The 22,931-nt window shown below is 43.2% G+C and overlaps 1 protein-coding gene across 1 annotated transcript; it reads right to left on the reverse strand.

Moving 5' to 3' along the window:
- Window positions 1-643: 643 nt before the first annotated feature.
- Window positions 644-22,900, reverse strand: DNTTIP1 (deoxynucleotidyltransferase terminal interacting protein 1). Its single transcript, XM_032962563.2, has 13 exons — window positions 22,482-22,900; window positions 22,300-22,370; window positions 14,415-14,511; window positions 13,523-13,621; window positions 11,504-11,581; window positions 9,466-9,525; window positions 9,219-9,280; window positions 8,538-8,583; window positions 6,553-6,611; window positions 5,655-5,715; window positions 3,704-3,775; window positions 3,233-3,288; window positions 644-2,233 (listed from the first exon to the last, which is right to left on the reverse strand). The coding sequence occupies exons 1-13, from the start codon at window positions 22,533-22,535 to the stop codon at window positions 2,125-2,127; spliced, it is 924 nt and encodes a 307-aa protein (XP_032818454.1). The 5' UTR covers window positions 22,536-22,900; the 3' UTR covers window positions 644-2,124.
- Between the last annotated feature and the right edge of the window lie 31 nt (window positions 22,901-22,931).

The following is a 22,931-nucleotide window of genomic DNA, read 5'->3' on the forward strand; positions in this document are numbered from 1 at the left end:
TAAAGGCCACCTCAATCTTTCACGTTTGCTTTAAGTCGAGAGGCCGAGTACAGAAAATGATCGTAAAGTCTGGCAGGCAGCGATTGTCGCAAGATCTGTCGTACAGCAAGACAAAACGTAAAACATTTAAAAGTGAATACGGGCGCATGAGAGATGGCAACGCTGTGGGCATAGCAGCAGTTGCGAGGGACGATGTCACCACTGACACTGCACCAGCCTGGCAATTGTCAGGAAAGCAAAACCCATGCAGCATGTCCAAAATGAAGTCACCCATGCAATATGGCTGGCATGGCGTTATCGCTCCATGCTATTCAGCTGAATTGTGGATTAGGTATGTTTTATTAACGTTTATATTTGGTAATGCTTTTAAATATTATATTGATATCAATTACGCTACATTATGGTCACTCCATTTTGTTTTACATTGACAATGGACACTGAGTGGTCCGTACCGCCTCAAAGTTATTTCCCGAGTTATCTTAACTCCCTCAAGGAATTGTAATTTACAAGTCTTAGCTTAAGCCATTTCTATAATTGCATAAGTTATTCTGTACTCAGGCCCCAGGGCTGTACGTGCAAGACAGATGACCCATAGACACCGTGATAGAGACTACAGTCCGTGAGTAGGCAAGCGATTCAGAAGTTTAAGAAGTAATTTGTTTTATTGTTGCGGGAATTGGGACACCAGATCCTCGAGTGCAGTGCTTCTCAAGCTTATTCCACGGCACTCACGTTCGAGCTTGCTCAATCTTCACAACACACCGAACCAAACAAGTCACTGTGGGCCCGAGTGCATGGGTGGGAAAGCGCTGTAGCGGAGAGAGAATTCAGAATCCCTGGCTTTTAATCTCATCAGAAATCTTTGACAGAAATGTGCGCAACTGCGCGTCTCCGTGTCTGAGTATATTCCTGTCCGTCTCTTTGTATCTCCATGTCTTGGTGAGTGTATTCATCTGTTTTCGTATCTATGAGTCTCCGTGTCTGCAAGTATATTTGTATCGGTGTGTCGATGTATGAAAGTGTCTCTCTCTGCGTCTTGCTGTCTTTGTGTCTTTGTGTCTGTGTGTGGGTATATTTATGTCTGTGTGTGGGTGTATTCAAGTCTTTGTGCATCTCCGTGTCTCTGCATGTCTGTGTCTTCATGCCTGTCTCGTTTGTCTCTGCATCACTGTCCATTTCCGTGTATACGTGCTTCCGTATGTCTCGTGGGTGAGTATTCACGCATGTGTCTATATCTTTGCGTGCGACTCCACGTATTTGTCTCCACGTCTGTGTGCGTCTCCGTGTCTGCACAATTGCGCATGCACAACCAAAGGGAATGAGAGGTTGAGAGGTCTGGGGGTGGAGGATGACAGCTGTCTGTTGCACTCTGCCACTACTAATGGGGGAGGCGGGAGTGTAGGAGTGGGGGCTTGAGGTTCTTTCCCTTTCTTTAATTCCAAAAACAGCGTGAAACCATAGCACACCGATTGTAAATCAATGCTCGTGTACTAACGTGTCTTCGTTTACCAGTGTTACTTTGTTTTGTGTTAGTTAGCTCTATATGGCGCCTTGAGACATTGTGAAGGTTCGTAATAAGTGCAAATGATTATGCTATAGAATGGTGTATATATATATACGTTTCTGAGAATTCAAGTTTCAGTGTAGAGCTGTATAGATAGATTTGCCCCTGCTCGGGTTCAGCTCAGACAGTCTGGGAAATGGCATCTGTGTTCTGGTGGCAGGAATTGATTGCATGACATTTCGAACCCGTGTCGTATTGAACTTTATTCCTGTGAACTGCACAGTTTTGATAGGCCTAGACTGGCTGAGAATGTGTCTGGGTTTGGTCTGCAGAAAAGGTGGCAACCCTGTGTATGGGAAACAATACAAGAGGGAGAAATGTGGAAACAATACAAACGAGACAATACAATCCTGCAGAAAAAGAATAGATTCTTGATGTGCATCGTGAACTGATTATCGACAATTGCATCACTGCATGGAGGAGAGTGAATATTTTCATATCTCGCCTTTCTATCTCGTGACCACCTCATCTTTGAACTGTCTCATCTCTGCAGTGGTTCCCTTGGCCATTGTGTGCCTGCACTTTGTCTCATTTGCTCGGTCCCGTGCCCTGCACTCCATCTAGTCTCGGTCAGTGCGCGCAGCCTCCATGCAGCGCCCCATCTTGTCCAGCATCCAAACTGGCACAGAGAATGGTTTAATCTCGTCCGGAAGTAGCTCCGGGCAGTTCCTACACAGGGCACAAGGACAGGGGTAAGGGCGCTTAGCGTGAAGCGGCGCGGAGTAGGGACATGCTTATGTAGTTACCGCTAGTGCTGGGTTACTTTAAGAATGTGTTACTGGTAACGTGTGTTGGATCTGGGGTAAGCGTAAGGTTAGTGTTCGTATTAGGGATAGGACCAGTGTTAATCTTAGCAATGGGGACAGTCAAAATTAGGCAAGTGTTTGAATCACAGTAGTGGTTGTTGTTAGTCATATTAGGGTTAGTGTTGCAGTTAGCATTCATAATAACGTTGGGGTTGGAGGTCATTATAGAGAGAGTGTTAAAGTTGTGTTCCCGTTAGTATTAATGTTAGAGTTAGTGTTAGAGTTCGTCATATTAGAAGTTAGGATTCTGGTGAGTGTTTACATAAGTTTAATGGGTTATGGTTATGGACGATGCTATTCCACCAAATGAGGAACCACTGGGAAAATAAATGTATTGTATTGCTCCAGTATCTACAACACATGAAAACAATCAACACGCAGAGCCTGGGCGTGGCCGAGCAGTGAGCCACCTCGTGAGTGGGGCGTGGAGCTACTGAGCAGACTGACATTGACAGGGGGACGTTTTGCATCTGAAGACCAAATCACCGTGATTGTCAGCTCAAATGAGAATTAAGGCACTGGTGCTCATCTCCTGCGTACAGCCCCACAGAGCCAGGGCTGTAAACATTCCAGTGGCAGGAACGAGTCTCTCCATAGGACACAACCACTGTTGACTCGTTCACAAAGAGCTACTCATTTTATTGAGCCCACGGGGATGACGAGCTGAGTGAATCCCCCAATCAGGATTCAACTTGCAACATTCCAATTGTTGAAGACTTAGTCTTATGAGTTAATACAGGGTGGTGCTCAGGTTATGAGCTAGCATTGTAGGGTAGGTGTCTACTCAGTCTAAGGGTTAGTGTTGATGTCAATGTTATACGAGTTAGGGTTCGGGCCGTCTAGAGCCCCGGGAAACACTCACCTGTACTCATCACTCTCGACCAACTCACGGATATCTTGTTCCAGAAGCAGATAGGCCTACAGACACACACAGACATGCACACAAAAATTAAGAGTCTGTCCCTATCTCAGTGTCTGTACACGTGTATGTTTGCATCTCAGTCTGTGTACATGGGGAGTGGTGGCACAATGGTTGGCGCTCTGCTGTATGAACCCAGTTCCATTCCCGCTCACGGCCAACATCGCTAGCGAATATCTAAACTGGTCCTGAGCCTCCCTTAGGTCGACCTCGCCTTAAATGAGTACCTGGTGCAGTGTATAAACATCAGCACTGACGAGACAATGGTGAGTGGGCATGGCATTGGCCACCCACCCCCTCATTTGCCGTGCTGGCCTTTATAGGTGCTCACAAACAGCACTTGCCCCAACAACATGTTAAAGGCTATAGACGGTCTTTTTTGTGTGTATGTCCGTTTTAGTGCAAGCATCTCACCATTTTTCCCCCTGTAGCTGGCATGTGATGTCTCTCTGCCAGCCAGTGCTTGTCTTGCGTGTCCGCTGCATACTGTCACACACAAAGATCTCTGTTAATTCCTACGTACTGGTGAGCAAGTGCAGTTGGCGAATATCTATTAAGACCAGCATTGCACCGCAGGGGGTGGTTTGGCCAGCACCATGGCAAACCACATTTGTGTTTTGAGTGTTAATATTTGCACACTGCAACTGTTAACCCTTTAAGGCTGAGTTGACTTAGAGGAGTAGCATATAGTTACAGCACTTGACTCACAATTTGAGTTCGTGACTTCAAATCCCAGTTGACTTAGCTGTCACCATCATTTCTCTCGAGTTGATAAAATTTATTCCCCCACGATTTGGGAAGTGTGATTTTTTACATCTTTCACCTGAAGAAAGCCACTTGTGTTGTGGCCGAAACGTCGTGAGAATTTTATTGTGTTATTTTATTAATTTATTATTTTATTGTCATTCTACGTGACTTTACCGAAAGAACCAAAGAAGAATATCAATCATAATCAGCATTATCATCATCATCACGATCATTATGTTAATCATTATCAATCATCCACTGTCATAATCATAATCATGGCCAAACATCCCCATATAGAACCACAGAACTTGGGCAATTGTTGGTATTGCGGCTTTTGGCTGACTTCCACTGAATTGTGGACTCCCGCACCTCCACGCAAAAACTATGCACGTTACAAGCTCTACTGCAGCGTTTTGCATTGCAAATTCGCAAGAACGACGATACTATATACATAAGTCTAATGGTCACCATTGCATTTATGATTACAATCAGGAGCAGTGAAATTATTGTCATCACCATAGTCATCATCGTCCACCATCACGATTGTCACCACTTTGGGGTCAATACATTACAGGTGGCTTGTAGTCACCCCATGGAGAGTTTGTTCCCCCCTCCATGAGAAGGGAAAACTAGGATCCATATCTAACGGAGGGAGGGAACTTGCCTATAACATCTGCCAGTTAGCCAGCACCGATTCAAGTAAGCCTGACTGCTGATGAGACGCTGAATGTGGGAAAAGGTTAATAGTTGCTTGTATTGAATGAATGTTGTTGTAATTATGCTCTCCCAGAAGGCTGTGTGGCTGATGGGATGTGATAAAATAATTGTATATTTTTTATTTGGAGGGACTGGCAAGGGAAGGAGGCATGGTGTCTGCTCACGTGTTGTGTTACTCATGTAATGACAATAAAGCCTGCATGCGGTGCGAGTGGACTAGTGGCCACGGAAGGTAATGACAGGGGTATCAGTTGTGAGTGCGAAGGGGCTGGTGGCTCCGGGAATAATCGAGGACGCGTGGTCAGGTATTGGAAGAGGAAGGTAGGGTCTACCGGTGAAGCGAGCGTCCAGAGTCAGCGAGAAGGTTCGGGAAGGGGGGCGTGGCCTCAGTTGGTATATAAGGGAGATGCGTGGGAGACTCAGGGCTGTTGCAGTGGGGTCTCCGCCTGATGTCAAGTTAACGTATCTTCAACAAAGTGTCATCTCAAGAAAAGTGTGTTAAGTCGTCATTACGCTCATATTCACCAGGGCGACGTGACCGATGATATTGTTTGGCTATTTTAGCCACGTGTGGGGGTGCTGCCTCTCGTCCAGTGCCCTGGAGGTGATGATCAGTAGACCACACCGATGTGGTAAAGCTCCTAAACCCATAGCACAGCAAGTGGATCGGTGAACCTGCCTGCATGGAGCTTTAAGTGTTCTCCCCTCGTATGGCACACGATTTCTCAGGGTACTCTGGTATATTTTCTGGTAGAAATTCTGGGATATTCTCACATAATACTCATTCATGGAAATGACCAAACGCCCGAAGGCAGGAACATAATGAACAGCAGTCTCAGGGAGACGTCTCTTTGTGACGTAAATAAATAATTGCCATTATTCTTATAAGGTTTATGCTTACCTTAAACACACCTGGATGTTTTATGTAAATACGGCCTCTCGTTCCACCCATACCTAGAGCTCTGATATAACCACAGGGATACACACACACACATGTCATAAACAAATACAACCTCAACATATTTGTAAATAACACTATGGTCTTAAAAGTAAAAAAATATATAGCAGGTGATATATCAGGCAATGGCTCAACATAGCACATAAACCAAAGGCCAGATTTACACAAACACAGACGTATCTGTGTGGCATGTGTATGATGTTCTCCCCTTGTTCTGCACTGGATTTCTCTAGGTTCTCCCGCTTCCTCCCCATAGCTAAAAGAACCGATACAACGTAGTTGATATTCACCAAAACTTCCCAATGTTGAAAAAAACCCCTGAAAATTACTGAATTCGGATGTTTCATAGCAACACCGCTCTCTATTGCGAAAACTCGGCAGGACCCGCCTGAGAAAGTCTTGAGACTCACCAAGGCTTTCACTAGGTAAAGAAGCATAATAACAAGTCAATGCACGTGTAACTGTCTTCACTATAGTCAATACATTATGATCATAAATGTACATCCTTACGTGAAAATGACCTCTAACTGCAGTCAACATCTTCTGCCACTCCTATTATTGCTGCTGCTTTTGTTATTGCTGCTAATTTTGTTGGTTGTGCTACTACTGATGCTTTTGGTGTTACTGTTGTGGCAAGTGTTGCTGTCTTTGGTACTGCTGCTACGCTTATACTGTTGCTGCTGCTTTTGCTACTGCTTGTATTGCAGCTGTACCTGATGATGTTGCTGCTGCCGCTTGCATTGCCACTACGGCTTGTATTGCAGCTATGTGCAGCGATTGCTGATACTGCTTGTATTGATGATGTATGCGATGATGTATGTGCTGCTGTAGCCAGTTATACTTGTTAGCTCGAGATCCCAGGACAAATGTGGTCGATTCCACCAGGCGAGAAGAGTCCCACTACAGACACAAATACAGATCCCCCACACAGTATCAATAATTGCTGGGACAAGTGACGTTAGCGAGTACCTCTTAAGGCCGGCACCATAGCCGTTTGCACCTATTAGAGTCGGCACCACAACCGTTTGCCTCCCCAGTGCCAATGTTCAAGCAATGCACCAGATGCTCATGTAAAGCTGAAATAACCAACAGGCTGCCCAGGATAGGTTCAGATAGCACTTGCTGTTGGCCAAAGGTGGAAGTCAAATGCACTGGGTTTGATGTGAAATTTGCGAACCACTGGTAATACTCCTCCACACAAAAACACAGACATGCAGACGCACGTGTTTACAGCAATATAGCTGTACAGAATGCTGGGGAAAGTGTGAGCGAGCACCTACGAGGGCCAAAACAGGGTGGTGTATAGAGCATCAAACCCGACTGCATTTGTGTCCCCAGTGCTGATGTTCACCACACACCACAATAGGTCAGGACTGGCGCTAGAGGGTGCTAGGGTGGGCACTGCACACGCAGACGTCCCTTTGACCCACCCAAGTTGACTCTGCTTAGCGGTGATTCACCGCTACTGTGCCCCCCCTTCACTGGCCCCCTCAACCGCAAGAGGCTGGAGCCGGTCATGCGCCAGGTACTCATCGAAGGCTTGCTAAGTCGACCTAGGAGAGGCCCCATTTCCACACATAGCCTAGGAGATGAACCACCTGACAGTGGTCGTTTAAACAATAAATCACTATGACTTTGAAACAGGCATGCAACTACACAGACACAACAGCTGCCTTTCGCAACTAGGTCGCAGTGAAGTCACCACAGCGCTTGTGCCAGGCCAGGTGCACACTGAGGCCACATGAAGTGTCAAAGGCTCGCTGACTGAAAGTCACAGGACAGAGTCAGATGCCATGGGTTGACCGAGATGACTGACAGATACACCACCTGAGCCCCCTACTGTGCCAACTTGCTGCATTTTAGCTACCTGCCGCTCCACTCATTGTTGCGAGCATCGCTCCTCTGCCCTCCACTGTTGTTGAAGGGTAACTGCCTCCAACTGCTCAGGAGCGTCCTTCATGAGCCTCCTCCAGAGGCTGATGTTGACACCCATGGTACCAGTTCTTTGGAAAGGCCACTCAGCTCCACATTCTCCTATACCGCATCAGTTCGTCTCTTCTCCAGCTCGTGCCGCGCCCATATAGCCCCCTCAATCCTGCCAAACAGAAGCTGCTGCTTGGGCATACGGTGGTTGGGCATGCAGGCTACATGACCCAGCCAGCACAGCCTCGTCCATCGGAGCAGCTCACTCGTGAGAATGTGTGCAGGTCTTTCAAGGATTTGTGATTTCACACCATCCAGCCTGGTTAAACTCAAGATGGATCGTAGGCAGGCCAGCCTGAATGTTTCAAACCGACGCTGATTTTTTTTTAGAGGGGTCCATACTTCGTAAGCATACAGAAAGGAGGGCGTGACTGTGGCCGAGAAGACCCAAATCTTCACGTGGAGCGACTGACCAGGTAGCTTCCACACAGCGTTATGCAGGTGACTAAAAGGTAATGTCGCTCGGCTATTTTGGATTGAGACCTCTGTTGACAATCCAAAGCTGGTCATGCGCACATTCCAAGTATGGAAACTTCTCCACTCTCTCCACAACTGCCCAATCACTCATGGGAAGTTGAGGGCGTGGAATATTGGAAGACAAAAAATACCAAGGCAGGTGCTTAGTTTTGGTAGGGCTCTTAGGGGCACGCTCCAGGTTCAGCAGCAGAACCTCCAACTCCTTCTCAGAGTGAACAGCAATCACCACATACACAGGTACACAAATGCAAAGGCACACAGACAACAAGTGGTGCAGAACCAAGTGCTATTTTAGAACACCCATCAAGGCTGACAATTCTAAATTTAACCAATCTCTGTGATAATAAACAAGAAAATAAAACATACCTTGGGGCCTTCCTTGCGCACGGGCTCATTCGGTTTGATTTTTGAGCTGTACGTAGAGACAAAGCAAGGTTTAAAACATCACTGACCACATGTTCAGTATTAAAAACAATATAAAACAGCTGGAATCCCTTGTTTAATATATACGTACATGACAGACACATTTATATACATTTATAAAGTTATATATGTAAAAAAAATACAATAGTTACACAGACCTACTGGCCTCTTGATGGGATGTATAGGCTTTGTTCAGGTGAATAAAGAGGATATGTAGATATGTTTTGAAAATCTCACAAAGGCCTCCTGTGTAGTATTTCATGAGCCACAGTGGCAAGTGCTATGAGCGAACACCTTGGAAGGCCTACACACAAGGGGGTGATGTGGTTCGCACCACATCCGGCCACATTTGTCTCCCCGTTGTTGATGTTTACACACCACACCAGGTAATAATTTATGGATACGTCGACCTAGGGAAGGCCCAGGACTGGTTCAGATATTAATCACTGATCAAACATGGGTTGCGAGTATGTAGAGTAGTATACTAACCACCGTGGCACTGCTCCCCATAATAGAATAACACACCTACAACTCTCTCACATACTGTATTTGTTAAACACTGAACACTGCATTATATGTTAGCTGTTCCATATACAGCCGACACAGCTCACACACTGAGCTTACACAGAGGTGCTGGGTGCCTTGCGCTCATACGATGTGAAGTGGCTTGGAGGACGCCCCTTTCTCTGTGGGCACATCATCATGATCAGCATCATTAGCACTATCATCAGCACTATCATCAATAGTGTCGACAGCATTATCACCATTACCACCAAATCCACCACTGACACCACCGCTGTCACCACAAATACTATGACCACCAACACCACCACCCCCTTCACAATCACCACCATTGTGAGGTCACACTTACCTTCCTGGGTGCTGATTCTGACTTCACAGACTCCTGGACATCATTGCTCAGCTTTGGCCTCTTAAGCATAAAAACAAATGTTAGAAAAAACACGTGAAGATGATATGGGTCTATAGTAAAATATATTTAATAAAGGAAATTAACAATAACTATTTTAAAATATTGTTATGGGTCTAACACACAGGCTCACAAGTTTGTGACGTTACATGTCCCATCCTGGGACCCACAACTCAGCCCTACCCATTGTGCTTTCTCCTTACATCACAAATTACATTGGATTTGGTTTCCTAGGACATCATCCTGCAACATGTGGAATTGATAACACTGAAGGTAGATATATTCTTCATCAAAGGATTCCAGCACCTTGATCCATAATAATGTCCTTAACAGACTGTTCAAGCAAGTGCTGTTCGCGATCACGTATAAAGGCTGGCAAGGCACAAGAAGGGGTGGGTGGTCGGTAGCACATCCGGCCGTCCTTTGTCTGCCAAGTGGCCAAATTTACACACTGCAACAGGTACTCATTTGAGGCCGAGTCAACTTAGGGGAGGCCCAGGACCGGTTCAGATGATCATCACTGATGTTAGCCGTGAGCGGGGATAGAACTTGGGTCGCCGGATTCATAGAGCATAGTGCACCTACTAAACTACAGCTCCTCATATAAGAAATAATACATCCATAAATACATATACCATGGGTCGGCAACCAAAATAACAATAGCCATTTTTCGAATTCGGTAAAAAACTCAATATTTCAAAAGCCACAATACATATGAATAATAAATGACGTCACGAAGGAGTCCTTCAAGAGCCACATGCGGCTCCAGAGCCGTAAGTTGCCGACCCAACAAATACGATGTAAATATATGGCCATATGTTAATCCCCTGCTGGATGAAGATCTCCCCATACCATGCTGGTCATGGAATTTGTTTGAACATACTTCTTCACCAAATTGGTCAGTTTGGTGATAGGGGGGCCCAGGACCTGTTCTGATACAACTCGCCACTGATGTTAGCCGTGACTGGAAATCAAGTTCTCAGGTCGCTGGGTTTGTCATGCGTTGTGTTTAACACTGTGTCACCACTCCACCCCAAACACACACGCACATTCTTTTGCAAAAACGTGTGTATATACATGCACACACAAAACCACAACCAGAATCTATCCACACAAAATCTGATTTATCTGCAGGCTAAATTGCTCCAATACCTCGTTAGCAGATGCCATGCTGTATCCACTACTGGATTAAGGCCTCACCAAGCCATCACCATCTGTCATGGTTCATCACTGGACCTCCGCGACAGATGCCCTCTCATTCATGTTCCCTATATGAGCTGCCACTCTATCATAAGTCTCGACCATTGACCAAGAGAGCGCACGGCAGACAACCACCATGGAGATGGAGCGATGATATCGGCTAATGTGCGGGAGACGTGTAGAAATGACGTAGACAGCACGGGTGGACCTTTATCGAGCATTGCAGAGATGATGGATGATGATGGAGACGATTCTACTTGCGATAATATAACTTTCTTTTGTATGGCCTATGTAGAGCACCTGTTAGAGACTCAGCTCTAGGTCCTTTAGCCACTCACTTGGTTTATCGGAATTGTTGAATTTCAGATACACTAGTCCACTGCATGTACATGTCAAGAAGTGCGACGTGATAAGGTCCAGGATTTGGAGTTTGCAGTCACACATAGGAGAGTTTGGTGATAATTTTGACAATGGTGGTGATGATGGTCATGAAGATAGTGGTGGTGGTCACGATGATGGTAATAATTGTGGAGATGACTGGAAAGATGATGATAGTGCTGGTGGTGATGATGGTGGTGATGTTCATGATGATGGTGGTGGAGATGATGAGAGAAGCCATGTTTGATGGTATGTGATTTCACATTTCTTTTTTTGTTTAGTTTGTTGTCCTTCCGCGCACCTTCTATTATCACCGTTGGCTACGTACGGTACAAAATAAGTTCAACATACATGTATTGGATTTACCTGCATATTGCCCACATTCACACACACACATATATACCTTGGCTGCAGTAGATTCTTGATGATGCTGCTGGTGTTTAACACTGACTTTGCCTGGCTCCTGGTACATCATCTTGGCCTGCAGAACACACATACACGCACAGTGATGGCTTCCTTAACATACACAATAATAGTTTTGACAACAATGCACTTAACATTTAATGTATGGCATTAACTGACAATAGTACAGAAAGCCAGGAAACCAAAACTTTCCATATTCCCATTAAAAAAAATTCACACAACCTATCGTACCCATTTATTGCAGAGGGTCCTTGGCTATAAACATCTGGAAATTCGCCAGCATTTATTTAAATAAGCGCGACTGCTGCTGAGAGAATGAATGTCAAAATCAACCCCGATCTTTGCTTGTGTTGAACCAATGCTGCTCAAACACACTGCCAGAAGGCCATGGGGGTACAGTGCTGTGTAAAAAAAAAATGCTTGTTACTTTTGTGCAGGAAAAACGAATATAGGAAGTCTTTATTTATCGTATTAATATTCTCCACAATAAAGCTTCATTATTAATGTTTATTATATAGTTTTGTCCAGGCCATCCTTTACCCCCCAACACCTCAGAAAACGGGGCACTGACATTAGTTGAGACAAGACGAATAAGGCAGTAAACACGACGCAAAAAAGTGAATTGATTAATGACGAGATGGAAGGATGAGATCAGTTCGTGAGGTGCGTGACAGGTGGTGGCAATTTGGGGAGACTTTCATCCAGTAGTAAATTGATCATGTCTTGATTTGAAGCTTTCGTGACTGCAGGAATCCATACTCTCTGGTTCTTTCGGTAAAGTCAGGTGAAGACGGACGCTTGTGTTGCGACCGAAATGTCGTGTTTTATTTTATTTTTTCTTCTATCTACGCGACTTTATCGAAATAAATTGATCATGGTTGATGATGACAATGACTGAATCACAATGACAAACTAATTAAACATTTTTTTTTATTTTACCCAGCTACAGCTCACTGAGCTATATTGCTCTTTTTTAGCATTGACCTGGCCACAAATAATAGCGCAACAAAGTGGCTTATCATGTGAAAATTTATAGCAGCCAAATATTCTAAACACGTTTCTCAATATGGAGGGACCCGGAGAAAAATCCACACGACCACAGAGAGAACATGCAAACTTCAAATATACAGCAGGCATCAGGATAGAATCCAAGACTTCCTGTATACCAGGCGAGGTAGGTGACTTCTCACCATCATGGCGACAAAATTGGGATAATTAATCGAATTTCTGGGGGTCAATCGTTGTTTTTCTGCCACAAGGACCTGTTTTCATCTCAAGACAATATTCATACCTACTTTAATCACCCAGGAATAGCCTTAACGCTCGTGACGTCACTCCACGTCGACCAGCCCCCCCTAATTAATAATCATGAACAGGTTACATCCTAGACATGGACCCGCCCCTCATTAATAATCATGAGCGGGTGACGTCACTCCACATCGAACAGGCCCCCTCATTAATAATCATGAACAGGTGACGTCCTCCAAATGGACACCCCCGCCATTAATAATAATTAGCGGGTGACGTCACTCCACATGGGGGGGCGAGGCGCCTCCTCCCCCCTCCTCAGCGTCAACTTACAACCCCCACTACAAAGGCAGAACCCTCACGTCACGCGATCTCCGTAACGCTATTGAGACATCAAAGTAAAAAGGACGTCATGATGAACAATGGATTATAACCTCTAAATGAAATAAGTCTGTGTCACCGCAGCCTTACAAATTGCACACGAATGGATGAAATATCACGCCGCGGTCTGCTTTTCGCTTGCAAGTTTCAGATTTACTGCAATACACCCGTCCTCGGACGGGCAAAAGGCTAGTTATTTTAGAATTTCCACCATTTGCTCTGTAGGACTGTAAACCTGAGATGAGCACCAAGGCCTCAATTGCTCACTTGAGCAGAAACTCACTGTGACGTTGTGAACCACACAGCTGGAATCAAGACTGGTAGGAAAAGCAATGGAAGTGTGGAACCGCGACAATGAAGAGAAACCCACCTGCTCGAGGCAGTTGCGTATTGTATCTCTCACCAGGTGAGCCGCATCCACCCCCTCTCCCACGTTGTCACGCACATTTTGCGCTGCTTTCTGCACAAACTGAGTGGGGAAAATGTAAACGTGTTAGCAATGCACAAATATCCAAACAAAGTGGTAAGCAAGTATCTTAAATATTCCTCCAGTTATTTATGGAAGCTACATTCAGCTGACAATATGCTTCAACTTGTGGCCCATGATGGCTGATAGACTGGTCCACAAAGCTATGGCCTGGTGTGATATCAGACTTTCCAGGAGATAGAAGAGACATCACGATGTAGTGAAATGAGAAAACGCAGACAAGAGAGAGATGCAGTGAGATTATAGATGAGAAATGGGGACAGATAAGAGAAGACAGCTATAGATTATAGAGAAATAGCAAGATGAGATTTAAAAAAACATTTTTAGTGCAACCGAAGATAAAACATTAGGCAGATTAAGATGTAGTGACAGTGAGATGTGGTGAAAAAATAAGTGTTCAGACAAGATAGTAAAGATAACAGGTGAGAGAGATGCATCCAGACAAGACAGAGGAGAAACGAAAATAGAGAGTTGCATTCATATTAGATGCAAGAGAAATGTAATCCGATGACATAGATGATACAGGAGACATGCATTCAGACGAGTTGATACGACAGAGATGCATTTACGTGACAGATATGGGAAATATATTCATCATAATAAAGATGGGCAGTTGGCTCAGCGGTGGTACGAGCGGCTTATAATTGTAATGTTGCGAGTTCAAATCCTGGGTGGGAGGAAGAGAAGCGCATCATCTCCTTTGGCGGATCTCAGTCAGTGGTGGAAACTGCTCATATCATGACAGAGTCGGGTGGCTTTGTGGCCGTCTACTCACGTGAGAGTATTTGTTGAGCACAGCACGGATGTCGTTGTTAATGTACGGCTGCAGCACAATGCGCAGCAGTTCCATGGAGGTGGCCGGCTCAGTGAAGCTGTGGCCGGAATTGGGGACACGGGAAAAGTTGAAGACATCACGATGAGATCTCACACTCACAACACAGGACCCTGGAAGCGCAGGTAGTTAAAACAATTCTGAACAGACGATAACACCAACAATGCAAGTCACCTTTGCAATTACAAGGCGTCGCTTTAAATGCCTCGGTAACTCCAAACACCTTACATCACAACTGTGTCTCCCTCGCCCTTTACCCAGTCACGCTATCGTTCCTCTTCCCTTCTTGCTTTCCTTCACTGAAATAAACTCCCACTGCATGTGAATGCTAATTTCTCTCACATTAACATAGCCACCTCTGCGCGCTCGTCGTGGAGGTCGTCCTCCGATTTACTATTAACATGCTAATGTTTTATTTAAAGCTTTCGTGACTGCAGGGATTCATATTCTTGGTTCTTTCGGGAAAGTCACGTAGAAGGGAAACAATAAAATAATACAAATATAAAACAATTAAATTATCACGACGTTTCGACTGCAACACAAGCAATCATCATCAGGTGTGAAAACCACAGCAAGAAAATTTGAAAAAAAGTGGCGGTTTTTTAACGTTAGCACCACGGAGAGCGATTTGGCAGTTATTCAGATGGACGAGTCCATCTATGTTTGGAAAAGAGGGGGGGGAAACGAAAATAATGGATGCGGTCTGAAAGCCACCGTAAGCGTGAACAATCAATTAAGACCCGAAATGGTTTATCAAATCCTTTCAATGATTGTTAAGCCAGAATCCATCTTCTGGGTTGAAATTGTCTCTGTTTGTATATGTGGATAGCCTCATGAACGAATCTCTCATGGTAGCCAAATGGCTTGCAAAGAACCTCTGTCTTGGAGAAGTCAATGTCATGTGAGCCTACTGAATTATAACAGTGATCTGCCACGGCCGAGGTGTTGGTCCTACCGTGTTTTAGGTCTGCTTTGTGTTCACGAATGCGGTCCGAGACATGTCGTTTGGTTTCTCCAATGTAACTACTACCACAGAGGCAAATAAGTTTGTAGACGCCAGGGTACTGTATGTATGGAATCACATCTTTTACAGATGGAACCAAATCACGGATTGTATGTAATGTGTTGAATCGGACCTGGATCTTGTGTTTGTTCAAGATTTTGGAGATCTATTTTGTGATCCCCGCAATGTAGGGTAAAGTGATGGTTTTGAAAGGCTCCTCAAGAGGGTCCCTTCTTCATGGTTGGAGTGATAGCTTTGCGGATTGTGTAGTCGGAGTAACCATTAGCCTTAAGAGCTTGGTGTACGTGCTTGAGTTCACTGGCTATGTGTTCCTGGTCGGATATGCATTGGGCTCTAGACCAATTCTTCGACAACATCAATTCCATACACCCAGCCATCAGATTTACCATGGAAGTCGAAAAAGATGGCAAGCTACCTTTTTTGGATGTTCTAATAAAAAAGAGACCTGATGGTTCAATGAGCCACTCTGTCTACAGGAAAGCTACCCATACGGATGCTTACCTGAAACCGGATTCCCACCACCATCCATCCCAGAAGAATTCCCTCATCAAGACTCTGCACTGAAATGCTTGTGCTGGACACATAATTTCAGTGTTGGCCTTTCGTTCTAAAGGTCAAAAGTTAAATTATCGGGTGTGAAAATAGTTTTTCACAAATTCAGATTCAAAGTACTTTATATAGAGGTTTCAACTCTACCATATTTAAGAGTCAGTTGGCTGCGGCTGATAAGTTCTAATTCAGTAGGCTCACATGCCATTGACTTTTCCAAGACAGAGGTTCTTTGTAAGCCATCTGGCTTCCATGAGAGATTCGTTCATGAGGCTATCCACATATACAAGCACAGAGACAATTTCAACCGAGAAGATGGATTCTATCTTAGCAATCATTGGAAAGATTTGATAAACCATTTCAGGTCTTAATTGATTGTTCACGCTTAGTGGCTTTCAGACAGCATACATTATAAAAAATTTCGTCTCCCCCCTCCTCTTTTCAGAATATAGATGGACTAGTCCTAAATAAACTGCCAAATCGTTGCGCGTGGCGCTAACGTTTTTATAAATAAATAAATGCGCCGTTTATAAATAAATTTATGCAAACCAACACACCTGAAGACGACCGTTTGAGTTATGGTCGAAACGTCGTGAGAATTTTTTTATTGTTTTATATATTTTTTATTATTTTGTTGTTTCCCTTCAACGTGACTTTACCGAAAAAACTAAGAATAAGTTGGTTGAGATTTGACAATTTGAGTTTTATCTCACCATTTTCAACTCTCAGGTCCACACTTCAAGGCCCGACTTATCAAAATGGAAACCAAGAAATCAAACAAAAATCAAAGCACTACTGTGATGACAAATGCTAAACAAACAACGGATCATGACAACGCAAATAAAAAAGAAACTGCAACGCAACGAAAGCAACGGTTAAAAAAGGCTCGGCAAAAGTACAAAGAAAAGCGTGCAAATGAAGATGAAGAGGCAAAGCGCACCAGACTTGAGACACGATGTGATCGTTTGAATGATGAAACGCCAGAAGCACGTAACGTCCGATTGCAACGAGACCGTGAACATCACATACAATCAAAAAATGAATAAACACCAGAAGCTTGTGATGTCATATTCAAGCGAAATCGTCAATATCAATTGCAACGTCTTCAAGCACTCAATGCTGACATGCCAACATTTGACAATGCAATCAATACATTCTGCGATTGCATCTGTCAAGTCTGCACCAAACGATGCTATCCAAAACAGATTTACAGAGTACGACTTAATGAAAATGCATTGCACTATCTACCAAACGAATTGTCATCAAAGCAAACATTGGAAATGTGTTCACGTTGCAATACACACATCCGTGACAAAAGAGTCGCACCGCCAAAAGCTCACTGGAATAATTTGGATCCTGGTGAATTTCCAGATTACATTCGAGTCTTAACACAGCCAGAACAACGTCTATTATCAAGAGTGATACCATTTGTGAAGATCATCAAATTCAGTGGAGTCTTCGGTCAATATGGCTTCCCTGGAAACGCAGTGCTATTTGCTATGGACATCTTTGAAGTTAATGAAACAATTCCACGAGCAATGGATAATACTGGAATGGTTGTCATCACAGAACATCTTAAGAATCTCAACATCACACGTGAATTCTCTTAAATCGTGAACGAGTTTACAATGCACTCAACTGGCTAATTCGAAACAATCCACTTTATCACGATGTAACAATCAATGAAGAAGCAAACATCACTGATGTACATTCAGTTGCTATTCCTGCTCAACAACCAGTGGAGCAAAATCAGCCGCAAGAACCTGCAAATGCTTACATGCCAATCAATGAAAGATCTAGAATTGTTCGCGCTACATGGCATCAAGCAAATTAACATATGTTTACATGGGGCAATGCAGGTGTTCAATGTTGTGGGAAAATATTGTAAGAGCTGCTATACTGACACCAAGCATATGGACCACAAACACATTGTACGTTAACTTGATTGCAGGTGATGAAACATATTAAACCATTCGATTGGCAAAACTTGAAAATGTAGGATATCGAATGACAGGAAATGGATATCTGGAAGTCAAACATTTCGATGTCATAAGAAACGACTTCATTATGTTCTCCAACTCATTCTCAATAGCCTATGCTGAGGAAACACTACTCAACGGAAGTCTACAACATTCAGTTAATGAAGACGATTCACAAGGAATAACTTTGGGCGATGCATTTAATGCATTGTGCATAAATAATCAGGCTGGCGTACTAATAAGAGGATCCAAATCACTAGGAATTATGCATTACGATCACAAATACTACTTCACTGATTCAGATTCATGTGGTCTGAAAGGTGCACCGGCAGGCAATGGCAGAGCATGCGTAATTGAGTGTGACACAATTTAAGAACTTGAACGAATCTGCAGACGATCAACAGGATCAAGAAATGTTCAATTCACCATCAACTTCATAGATCTTCATCAGAAAAATGACATCGTACATCCAGGAATGCCAGAAGAAGAATATTCATCACCACATCTGCGAGAGCCAATGCAAGAAACTTTGGCTGCACAAGTTGAATAGGTGCCTGTACAAACATCAGTCATGGCTTCGATAGATTGTCATCAACCAAATTTGGAGGATGAAAACGAAGTCTCTAATAATACTCATGAAATAAGGCGTAAAATAACAAAATACATTGTGAAAAAAGCACATGAATTTAGAGCTGAAAAGTTTGCATAGTTCTACCTCTTCCCAAACGGAATCAATGGACTCAAAGAAGACCTGTGAGAATCACTCGAATGGACTTTCAATTCACAATTCTGGGTAGTGATACACGATTTCAACAAAACGACTACCTCTTCTACGCATTATCAATGTTCGAGTATTATCGCATCCAATCGAACATCTCAGCTTGTGGAAAGAAGGTTCAAGGACAAGATGGTACAATAGAAGATCTTCACCTCTACCATAAGAACCTTCAAGGATCAGTTGCATATTGGCAAACAGTGCTGAATGAATTGATCGGACAAATACGTTCAATAGGACCACCAACATACTTTGGGACATTCAGTTGCAATGATTTGAATTGGCTTGATATGTGCAAGGCACTCTTAATAGCTGATGGCAGACCCGATGAAGATCCAAATGAACTAAATATATATGCCACACAACGAGTCATCGAAATGTATCCTCTCATAGTCACTCGACACTTATTGATTCGATTGAACGCACTTATTACATTCTTCCACGACAAGTTTGTGATGAAGCCCACATTGTCTCTGAAACATCTGATGACTTCATTACCAATGCTGGTCAAATATGCTTGCTGAAGCGAAGATACAAAGACCAATGGATTAACAATTACAATCCTATGCTACTCAACCTCTGGAAAGGAAATATGGACATCCAGCCATGCGGATCAAATGACTCAATCACGTACTATTTTGTAAAGTACATTGCAAAATCAGAACCTACAGAGCTTTTCCCAGGAATCAGACAAGCATTACAGCAAATTCGACGTGAAGAAAATGATGTGTCGCGCAAACTGTTCAAGATCTGCATGCGAATAATGAAGGAGCAACAGGTTTCAGCTGGTGAATATGTATTCCGATTATGTCATCTGAACTTTCGAGCAAGTTCAAGAAAATGTGTCTTCCTCAATACTCGGAAACCTGAGCAGCGATATAGAGTGGTGAGATGCAATGAACAAGGTCAGGCATCTGAATATTGTGCCAACATCTTTGAACGATACAAAAAGCGTCCTTTGCAATATCAAGATATGTGCTTGGTAAAGTTTGCAATTTCCCTCCGCAGGAATGTGTTAATATTTATAGGAGCCAGTCGTGTTACGATCCAACATTGATGTCTCTAAAGATCTTATAAATGGTGCAATTGGATATATCACAAAAATCACTTGGCCTATCCTAGTCGTGCACAATTGCACGAAAGACAAATACCCTCACTAGTTGAAATAAACTTTGGCAAGGACGGCACACACGAAATTAAGCCAAAATCAGTTCAGTTCCCTGCTAATCGTGGCTATGGTACAGCTGAACGAAAAATGTTGCCACTAATTCTATCATGGGCATCGACAGTGCACAAAATGCAAGGATGTACAGTGCATCATGCAGTCGTGTACTTGGGATCAAAGCTCTTCGAAGTAGGTCAGGCCTATGTTGCCTTAAGTCGTGTTCGTTCGTTGGATGGACTTAAAATTGAAGATTTGGACAACCGAAAACTGACCGGAAACACACCATGCAATAATGAAGCGTAAGCAGGAATCAATAGAATGAGAAATCATCAACCACATAAAAAAATGGATTTGTGTGACATCTTATACACACAAAAATGGTTGAGGCAATGTATAGAGTTAAGAACAGTGCTCTCGGATCGCACCATAAAATGTAAGGTCCACAAAAGAGTAAACTTAGTCTTAGACTGAGTCTATTTTCAAAAAAGTATACAATAATATTCCTTTTATTTTAAATTGCACTAAAAAGTAACAAATAATTGTTTTTCAGCCGTCACCAGCTGATCACAATATTTTTGGACATTTGTAACTAAAACATAAAACCGTGGGGCGCTCCTTTAATATCACTTATATCTTCATCGATGACCAAGAATAGCTAAAGAAAGTTATCAACAAATGTTACTAAATAGCATAACAAAATACTATAACATTTCTAATAATATAGCGTGGTTATCTCTATTTTGCTATTAACATTGTCATGATGCTACTTAGTTGGCTGAGATGGCTTGATGCGTTAGTACCACGTTTGCAATCATCTAACCGATTCCATGCTAAAATTCTAGTATTTAGGTTGTGAAGAGTTGGAACGAAGTATAATATGAAATAGCTCCTAGCGTTCCTTTGTAAACTAACGTCTCACAATATGAAGGGAGTGGTATCTGATTTGACAATAAAAAGTTAAGCTGTAAGGTCCTAGGCAATGCAGAATATGCATGATATGGACTAACACGTATCAATAGTAAAAAGCTAAGTATGAAATTATAATATAAAGTTCACCATTCATCTGAAAATCTTGACGAGCAATTTTTACTCATCAAAAGTGAAAACTTAACAACATAAGTAATAAGTATTTGAAACAATTTAAACGCACATGTCGACTTGATTATGATTGGGAAATAAAAAAATGCATAAATAATAGATACAATAATTACAATTATAAACACTTGAAAAATACCTTCGAAATAATTTGTAACAAATCTACTACGCATTTATTATATTTTGGGACAACCAAAGATATATTTGATTATCTATATATAGCAATTACATGTACATGTCATTTATGTACTTATCTTCCCTTCGACAATATACTGTCACCAAGAATAGAAGTTTCCATAGGAAGGTGGGAAAATATTAATGGATTTAGGTTTACTTTTCATCACTTTGCAGACAACTGTTCTTAAAAAAGCAGTTTAACACGGATACGCGTAGAAAGAGCTAGTAAAACTACTCAAAACACTTGCAAATGTTCTACACTTCATGGCAAACTTAAATTACATCATTATCAAAAATTTTCCTTCTACTACTAATAATTGACAATAATTGACGTACATTGTATTACACAAATACACTTTTATCAAAATATATATTTTAAAGCAACTCATTATGCATAAAAAAATATTAAAGGAGCGCCCCACGGTTACAAATGTACAAAAATATTCTGATCAGCTGGTGACGGCTGAAAAACAATTATTTGTTACTTTTTAGTGCACTTTAAAATAAAACCGTTGTTTTTTAAAAGAAAATTTTAAGGAGTTTATTTCAGCCTGATGACGACCGCTTGCGTTGCGATCGAAACGTCGTAGTTTTTTTATTTTCTTTGAACCTATCTACGCGACTTTACCGAAAGACCCAAAGAATATGCACCATAAGATTTAAGAATGTTAATTTGGCGAGACGACAGTGTTGCATGCCAAGTGTGTTGTACACGTTCCCCCCAAGATAGTCGGGAACGGTAGTGTAGCGGTTAGCGCGCCGTGCTACGAACCTGGTGACCCCAGGTTCGTAGCTGAATTATCTGAACCGGTCCTGGGCTTCCCCTAGGTCGACTCAGTATAACACGAGTACCTGGTGCGGTGTGTAAACATCACCCACCCCCGTCGTGTGCCGTTCCAGCCTTCACAGGAGCTAACAGCACTTGCGCCAAAAAGCGTCATGTCTAAACGGGGGATCTCTGTATTATCCCTCCGCGAGCCTCACCAGTTGATTCAGCGCTCGTAATCGATGTGGTTGCCGTTCATGAGTGCAGTGTAGGGGAGCCCCAACAGCCTCCCTCTCACCTGAGCCCAATTTGAGAGCGCCGACCCCTCCGTGCGATCTGCCGATGTTTGATCATAATGTTCCACGGCTTCTGCGCACAAACAACAGGGGCCCGTCGCAGGCGCCAAAGGTCAATCACGAGAACCTCTCAATGCGCTCGCACACGGTTGAACAAAGGAATGATGACTGAATGGCATCTTACCTTTTCGAATGAAGTTTTTTGCTCAGTCGACGCAGTGTCCTCTACAGGATGCATCGCAATGTTGTTGTGGTTTCAGAACCTATCGACAAATAATGTTAAAGTGTAATCGCGGAGATCGGCCTCGGGGGCGGCCTACCACGGCAGCGAGACTAGGCAAGAGCGAGGGTCTGGGTGAGGCCTCGGCAAGACAACACGTCAATGTTCGTACGATACCGTAACGAACTGCGATAATAGTCGACCACTAATATCACCGATTGCCGAGGGGTAACGATGATGAAAGATGAACAACGTTGTGTGTTAAACGGGAAGATGTTTTCAAGGGGAAGATGTTTCACACAAAGATGATTCGGGGGACGATACGTTCAGGCAATAACAAAGTCACGTTATGTGGTGACGTCACGCGCGTGCTCGAGCGCGATGACGTCACGCGCGTTCTCGGGCGCGATGACG

The sequence above is a fragment of the Petromyzon marinus genome, chromosome 29, assembly GCF_048934315.1.
Source record: "Petromyzon marinus isolate PM22_M1 ecotype Great Lakes invasive population chromosome 29, UKy_Petmar_22M1.pri1.0, whole genome shotgun sequence".
Taxonomy (NCBI): Eukaryota; Metazoa; Chordata; class Hyperoartia; order Petromyzontiformes; family Petromyzontidae; genus Petromyzon; species Petromyzon marinus.